General features: G+C 44.3%; 1 protein-coding gene across 1 annotated transcript; it reads left to right on the top strand.

Annotated features, from left to right (window-relative positions):
* The first annotated feature begins 366 nt into the window (after nucleotides 1-366).
* On the top strand, nucleotides 367-7,663 carry LOC135253319 (DBF4-type zinc finger-containing protein 2 homolog). The gene is made up of 2 exons (XM_064332446.1): nucleotides 367-6,682; nucleotides 6,773-7,663. Exon 1 carries the CDS (start codon nucleotides 4,815-4,817, stop codon nucleotides 5,769-5,771), a length of 957 nt encoding a protein of 318 aa, XP_064188516.1. The 5' UTR covers nucleotides 367-4,814; the 3' UTR covers nucleotides 5,772-6,682; nucleotides 6,773-7,663.
* The last annotated feature ends 485 nt before the right edge of the window (nucleotides 7,664-8,148 follow it).

Genomic DNA, 8,148 nt, shown 5'->3' with positions numbered 1-8,148 from the left:
AGTATGTTTTGGTTGGTAATTGAGAATACAGAGCAAACAAATAAATAAACAGAAAAAAACATGGATGATACCAAGAGGGCACTCACCGCAGGACACAAGGGTGCACAGCAGCATCGCTGCACACAACAGAGCTGTTGATTGGTTGAGGTGCATTGCAGTCTGAGGAAGTTGCTTTTTTCCAGCTGTGAAGGGATTTAGTTCCCTTAGCTGCTTGCTTTGTGAATGAACTAAGGTGTCCACAAGGCAGTTTTTATAGCTTAAATGGAAAGAGGAAGTAGCCTATGACAGCTCTATGTATGAAATCACTCATGTGTTCTCTACACGGAAATTGTTAGCCTATTTTACTTGTGATACTTAAGGAAGTGATGCAGACGTTTCCTGGTCATCTCTGAATCAGTTGCTCAGTTAGCAGATGATATCACCCATATTAACCTATACAATGAGCCAGAGTAAGGAGGAACAGACATTTTTGAGTTTGGAAATTCAGGAAAGTGACACCACTGGAACAAAAAGGACTATAAACAAATACTTTCTGTTGAAAAAATGCCTTGTACATATTTTTGCTGAGTACAAGGTGGATTTTCATGCACTGTTGGTCACTAGTTCTTGGTTGGTTTAATATCCTTGGAGACTGAAATTTTTACTTTTTTGTCTTAAAGTCTGTTTAAAGGATTTTTCTCTAAATAATGACTACATGTCCAAAATTCAGTGAAATATATAAAACTAACAGAATAGATATTCAGTGGGCACAGCCTGGCAGTGGAGACAGGACAGAACAGGATGGAGAAGCTGGAGAAACAGTTGCATGACTAAATAACAAGAAATCCTATCTTGTAGGCTACTGGGTGGTCCTGGGTGGGACTGTTGCACTTTATGGGTCATGAACGTGCCTCAGGGATGGGGAGGTTTCTGTTGGCTGGTTTTACAGTGTCTCATCCTTCACTAGTGACCCCTGCAGGTTGATTGGGTCTCTGGAAGTCTGCATGTTGAGTTACACACACAGAGTCCGATTTACTGTATGTTACGTCGTCTGCCGCGCCTTCACCTTGTAGATCTTTTAATTTTGTACAATCTTTGGAGCCGTGATTTGTCAATGACATTTGGAAATGGACTGCATTTTATCCAAAGAGCTTTACAATTGATGCCTATCATTCACCAGAGCAGTTAGGGGTTAGGTGTCTTGCTCAGGGACACTTCGACACGCCCAGGGCTGGGTTCGAACCGGCAACCCTCCGACTGCCAGACAACTGCTCTTACCTCCTGAGCTATGTCACCCCTACATTTCTCAGCTGTTACCGGTTTCTCACTCAGCAGGCATTTGCATGCCCTTCACTCATTGCTGTTATTGTGTGCACCTGTTTCCACTGTTTATATTCCCTGTTCACCAGTCACTCAGTGTGAGATTTTTGCCCCAGTTTACTGAGCCAGTCAAGCGTTTGTTCCTGGTATTCTGATTGCCTGTTCGTTTTGATCCTTGCCTGTTTCCTGACCACCGATTTCTGCCTGCCTGTTTCCCGACCAGCCTGTCTCGTTTTGACCCTGATTCTTCGCCTGCCATTTATGTACCTTTGCCGCGAACTGCCCTGTACACCAACCTTCGCCTGTTACTGGACTACGGACCTGCTTCTGCCCCTTTTGTACTGTTGCTCCGCTGCCGGATTTATTGGATTACGAACTTTGCCTGGACTTTGACTTACAAGACATATTGGTCCCTTTTGTACTGTTGCTTCGCTGCTTGATTTACTGGTTTACAAACTTTGCCTGGACTTTGATTACGAGACTCATTATTCCCTTTTGTACTGTGCATCGCTGATTGATTTCCTGGATCACAAACTGTTGCCTGTTATACTGACTATGAGTGTGCTTATCCCCAAAATAAATCTCCGTTTTCATTATAACTTCAGTTTCGTCTGCATTTGGGTCCTAAACTCTCTAGTTCGTCACACTGTAAGCATTTCGCGACTGGTTTCATATGCAGATATGACACATCCTGTCTCAGAAACGTGCGTGTTATGTATCAAACAGTTGCCTGGGACTGGAAGTGCAGTTTGTCATCTACGTGAGCCATCAGCAAGGTGCACTTCTCTCCTTAATGCATATGTATTTAAGAAAGGATCACGTGAATAATTGGCAGAGATATTATTATTAAGTGTGGCTGATTATATTTTGTCAAATGACTGAAGTTCATGCAGTTACTGTATGGAGGGTTGCAGTAATGAAGCAATGCAGGTTAAGTACCTTACAACGGCAGTGCCCTACTGGGGAATTGAAGCTATAGCTTTCAGTATTGACTGTAGGCTGCATTTAGGCTGCCAGTTACCATCCAAAACTGCCTAAAAAAACACAGAAAGCACAAAAAAGTCATGTAACTGCGAAAAATGGCAAGAATCACAGAATCCCTGCTAATTCTGTGCACCCAGCCATAGAAATACTTTTTCTGTAACAAATAAAAGATGACCTGAAACCTCCCACACAACATTCCCATTCCATCGCGGCAATGGTCAACCTCCTTGCAACATCTTACAGTCTATCTTACATCTGGATAATTTCAATTGACAATTACTACTGCAGCCAGAATATCACAGTCTGCAGTATGCGCTGTTCATAGCACTGAATACGCTCTTAGGTACACCAGAAGACACATCGATTTCACTGCAATTTCACTAAAAAGCGGCAGCAATGTCATGTGATTCATAGGAAAGCACATGCTTTTCTGTGTGAATCATTTGTAGAGTTTGCAGCAGTGAGCACTGATAGGCTATATATCAATGACTGGGAATTCCAAATTTGGGAGAAAAACCAGGAAAAGACCTAAAATATATATCGTTTCTTAAATAAGAAAATATATATAATTGAATTTGATATTTATTGTTTTTTACAAGGCCTAAATAAAATTTCCCACGTAAGGTGGCTTTTATTCTCGGTGTCCAGTGCTTCATGAGATTGCTGTAGAAAACGATCAAATAATTTGATTTAACGAGTCACACACACCGAATCTTCCATTTTCAGTGTAGTATAATGTGGAGGTAACTGGGCTTGGTAGCCGGTTGAACTGAACACTGAGGTGCCCCTAATCAAAGTTCTTAACCTGAATGTCTTCAGTATAGTGTATGAATCTGGCTGTATAAAGGAATAGTATATACAAAAAAGTAATCAATGTGTGTCAATCTGGACTGGAGCATCTGCTAATTGCCAAAAGCAAGTGTATACTTATTCCAATAATACTAACCAAAATAAACTGAAAATAGAGAAGGAATTTAGGCTAACTTATTTGATGTGAGAAGACACTAATTTTAACACGGAGTATCCCACACTTGCTGCTGAATGACTTATTTTTGGATTTACTCAGGGTGTTATGCAGAAATAGCAGTAGGAATTCCCCTTAAAATGCATGACTACAAGGGAGTAATCACTACCCCCATTTATTCTGAATCCTCCCACTGGCAGCGAAGATTACATTTTCCAAATGATTTTGTAATTACCAAGATGACGGATGGTTCTGCTTTTGTGCTTTTAAAGACCTTGAAATAAACATCTGCCACAAGTTTAGAGGTTTTGTGCTTTACATTTGTAAATTTGGAGAAAGTTCGGCCATTGAAAAGAACCATGCTCAGCAGTTTCAGCATTACTGTGGAGTATACTGAAAATGTACTGAAATAAAGACAAGTTCTTGGTTCTCACATTTACAATTCATTGCAGGATACTGCATTTCCATATTGGATATACTGCAGGTCCTGCGCACTTCTGAACATGGACTGCAGAAAGATCAAATATCGATTTGCCTGTGTGATGTTAGGTTGGGTAAGAATAACTTAATAGCATAATTAAACAGGACATGCAAATGTCATATACTGTATGTGACATAAGAGTGTTGTTGAGTTGGTGCTCATCATTGACCTGTATGCTTTGTGGTTCAAGCAGAACCATATGAACAAAACATGTATTTGGCTATGTCTGACTTTATTATATTTAGTTATTACTGCATATATGTGCTATGCACAAGAAAACAAAATAACAACAACAACAACAACAAAGGTTTCTATAGTGTTGAATTATTCCGGCAACTATAAACTTGAACTCTAAATGCAGTGCACTATAACCATAAGACAGTAGGTCAAACATAACTTTGATCACTGTGACATTAACTTTGATGTGAATGTAAATGCAAAGCTTTGTTTGTTTTTCACAAACCCATTACTGGCAACTGAAAAATCATTCTAAAGAAGGGAAACGAATCACTTGCTGCTATCTGTAAGCCATAGACTATTTAAGGACATTTAATCCAGGCCAGTGAATTGGATGCAGTTCTCTGTTCTGCTCTGTTCTGAGCTTTGGAGAAGCTTGTGTCCTGTCATGCTGTTGTCTCTGTTTACCCCTATCCCTCATTGTCGACTTGCGTTTCTTACCACAGTGAGATTTCTCTGTTAGCGAGGAGCTAAAAATATGCATGCAAAAACTGTTGCTAATGCAGAAGGGTAAAGAATTCACACATCACAGCATCATGGGGGTGGTGTGGAGTATATGATCACCACTGTCATGTTTTGCCATTATGTCTTTCATATATATATATATATATATATATGATTGTTCATTGTGCCCTCCTGTGTCTCGTCAGTATCGTGTCTATTTAAGTTCCCTTCTTCCATGACTCAGGTGCTGGATCCTTTTGTGTGCGTTTTGGATTGTGTTTCGGTTTGTGCTCCACCGTGTATTTGTGACTCTGGGTTTTGCCCTGTGTGTTTTCCTCCCTGCCCGTGCTCTGTTTTGCATTGTTTTTGAATTTCTGCATTTTCTCTGTTTTTGGGGCCGCGGCTATGCCCCCTCTGGCGGAGAAGTACTCCCAGCCCAGTGCGCCGGAGCCTGTCGTTCCGCAGAAGCCTCCTGCCCGGCCCGCCGTCCCACAGGAGCCTCCTGCCCGGCTCGCCGTCCCGCAGGAGCCTCCTGCCCTGTCCGCCGTCCCGCAGGATCTGCCTGCCCGTCCCGCAGGAGCTGCCTGCCCAGCCTGCCGTCCTGTAGAGGCCTCCAGAGCCGCCTCGAGCCCCGGAGAGGCCCCTTGCGTCGTCCAGTGCCCAGGAGAGGCCGCCTGTTCCGTCTGTTGTCCCGCAGGGGGCGCCGCGGCCTGCCCTGCCCGCTGTCCCGCAGGCGAAGCCACCTGCTTTTCTCAGTGTTCATGCCTTGCCCAATGTCCATGCCTTGCCCAATGTCCAGCCTCGCCCAATGTCCAGCCTCGCCCAATGTCCAGCCTCACCCAATGTCCATGCCTCGCCAATCGTTTATGCTTCGCCCAATGTTTATGCTTCGCCCAATGTTCACGCCTTGCCCAGTGTTTATGCTTTGCTAAATGTTCATGCTCCCCCCGTGTCCTCGCTCCCCCCCGTGTCCTCGTGCCCCCTAGTGTTCCTGCTCCAGTGTCCAGCTCGCCAGTGTTCCTGCTCCCTCTAGTGTTCATGCTTCGCCCAGTGTTCTCGTGCCCCCTAGTGTCCGTGTGCCCCCTAGTGTCGCTGCCCCCACCCAGTGCCCAGAGACCTCGCCCCATCCATGTTCCCAACCATGTGTCTGTCTGTTCACCTGCCCCCTTGTCTATTTGTCTGCCTGCTTGCCTGTCTACCTGTTTGCCCGCCAGTATGTTGGCCTGTTTATCTGCCTCCCAGGCCGTCGGCCCGTCGGCCAATCGGTTCTCCCGCCTGTCTGCCTGTCTGAGATTGAGGAACCACAGGCTATTCCCAGGAAAAAAACAAAAACAAAACCACCAGTCTGTGACAGAAATGTGAGCTGTTGTGTGATGCTCAGAACAGAAAGGACACTCCCCACTGTTCCCTGGGTCAGATGTGCTATGTGGGCATTGGAGGCAACTGCCCCATTGACAATCCTCCCCTGGAAGTCCCCTGACGTTTTTGGTAGCGCTTGTTTGTAAAACACTCTCCATGCCCCTCTTGGAAGACCCGTCCTTCTGAGAAGCATGTGCTACTTTCTTTGTTTAGCATATTGTAATGAATTTAAGTGGCGTCTTTAAGTAAACAGCTTATAATAGTATCTTCCCCGCACTCTCAAAAAATCTTTTTGGGTTTTTAAAAGACAGTAGGTCACCCTCCTCCTGCCATTCCCCAGCTTCAGCTGATATTTGAAAACCAGGAAATACCAGCCTATCACTCCCCTCCTGGGAAGCAGACCTATTCTCACACAGTTCCCAAACTGCGACAGGCTCTGTTCCCCTTATCCCATCCAGGAATTTTCCTATGGTTCTGACAGAGTGAGACCGTATCTGCTCTGCCACGGAGCACGCTGTCCTCCACCTCACTGGACCCTGCAGTTGAGTCAACTTACTGTAACTGACAGAACTACCTTCTGTCTTCCTGATTACTGGATTTACCTTGCAGCCACCATAGTAGTTCCCTCCTCAGCCACACCTCCCAGGAAGCTAGTGAGTGGCTAACGCGTAATTAGCTTGATGTTCCATTTTGTATATATATGGGCTCCGTCAGACATGGCATTTTAAATCCGTCTCCCTTAGTTCTTTGTTTGCTTTCCTGCCCGCGGTGCGACCTATGCTGAAAGGTATGTGTTCCGTATTATTTACTTAACTCTTGTTGCGTATGGGTGCTTTCAACGGTATTTTTGGTAACAGGTGTTTGCTGGTCGACATCTGCTTCCTGGTGGCTTGTGAGCGTGTTTGCCATGGAAGGTAGCTATGCTTTCTTTCTCGCACCCTTATTTTAATGAACTTGTGTAGCGACGGAATATGTTGTGCTATAACGGCAATGTTCAAATCTAGGTCTGCGCTGTGAGACGCCAAACGGAGTAGCACGTCATCGCTCGCGTTGTTTGGAATGCAGATAGAGGCAAAACGACACTACGGTTGCCTGCTCCGGTATGTGTGTGCGTATACAAAGCGATTTAGAGCAATATTTGTGTGCTTCATTACAGTTTGCATTACTGTTAAAGGTGTATGTGTAACCACAAGTAATCTTGTGTTTTCTCCTTAGGAAGATTTGTCACTGCTGCTTTGCCTAGCATAAGCTTTTTGTTATTGTGGTGCCTACCCACAGCTCTCATCAGTCTGGGTAGTGAGTCAAGGGGCGGCTTCATGTCACTGTACGGTGAAGTATTAGGCCCCAGACTTTATTTGGCCCAGTGGCCTTTTTCTTTTGCTTTTATTATTGGATGGGCAATTAGTGTAGTACTGGCTGCCCCAGTATTTCCCCCCTTCATTGTTACTGTTTTGTAATTACTTATTCCTCTCCTCCCTCTCCCATAGCCTCCACAGTATTGGGGCTGGTTGCCGGACTCGGGTCCCCTTCCCTCACTGCATGCGGTGGTACTTTTGTAGTGGTAAAGTGCACTTCATAATTTACTGTGGTCACCTTTTGCAGTACGTGTGTGTGTGTGTGTGTAAGCAGGCACCTGGATTAAGAGCACGTGTGGTGAATCTCCCCTCCAGTGAAGGTAAACTCCCCGGCAGTCAGCCTGCTTCTTTCCCCCCTTCTCACTATTGCTTCTTATATCTGGTGGCAGTCAGTACCCCCCTCTCGTGTTGCGGCCCGTGATCTTTTATAATATTGTAATACTTTTAACTTTTGTATGAATAAACTATTTTTATACCTCTATTCCTTTGTTTGCAATCCTCTATATATATATATATATATATATATATATATATATATATATATATACACACATAAATAATTAAATTGCCCATCCAAACTGAAATACTATGTCTCTGTCCTCATTTACAAGCTTACCTGTGTGTGGGAACCCTCTTGTCTCAGCGCAAGATTGGGGTCTATTTAAAATGATTTCTTTGGGTGTAATTCCCCAGGTGGCGTAATCGAGCACCCTAGAGTTCAAGACCTTTACCACCTGTATGCCAGGTCACATTACACAGACCAGTTGAGTTGAAAAGATCCTGCTCTTCCAGGACCCACTAGCTTAAGACACAGGTCCCCTTTTTTAGGCAGCAGTGTCAAAACCACCCGATGACAACTTGTTGGTGGCTGTCCAGCCCCCAGGCACTCCAAGAAGACCTCCAGAAGATCAGTCCCAAGAGTTCCCCAGAAGTCTTTTTTTTATTTATTTAATTTTTTTTATTTCCCCCACCCTAGGAGGACCAAAAACTTTACAGACTTTACATAAAACATATAAACATTAAAC

This window comes from Anguilla rostrata, chromosome 4, assembly GCF_018555375.3.
Source record: "Anguilla rostrata isolate EN2019 chromosome 4, ASM1855537v3, whole genome shotgun sequence".
Lineage (NCBI taxonomy): Eukaryota > Metazoa > Chordata > Actinopteri > Anguilliformes > Anguillidae > Anguilla > Anguilla rostrata.
Note: the sequence above shows the minus strand (reverse complement) of the source record. Positions and strands in the feature narration are given on the sequence as shown.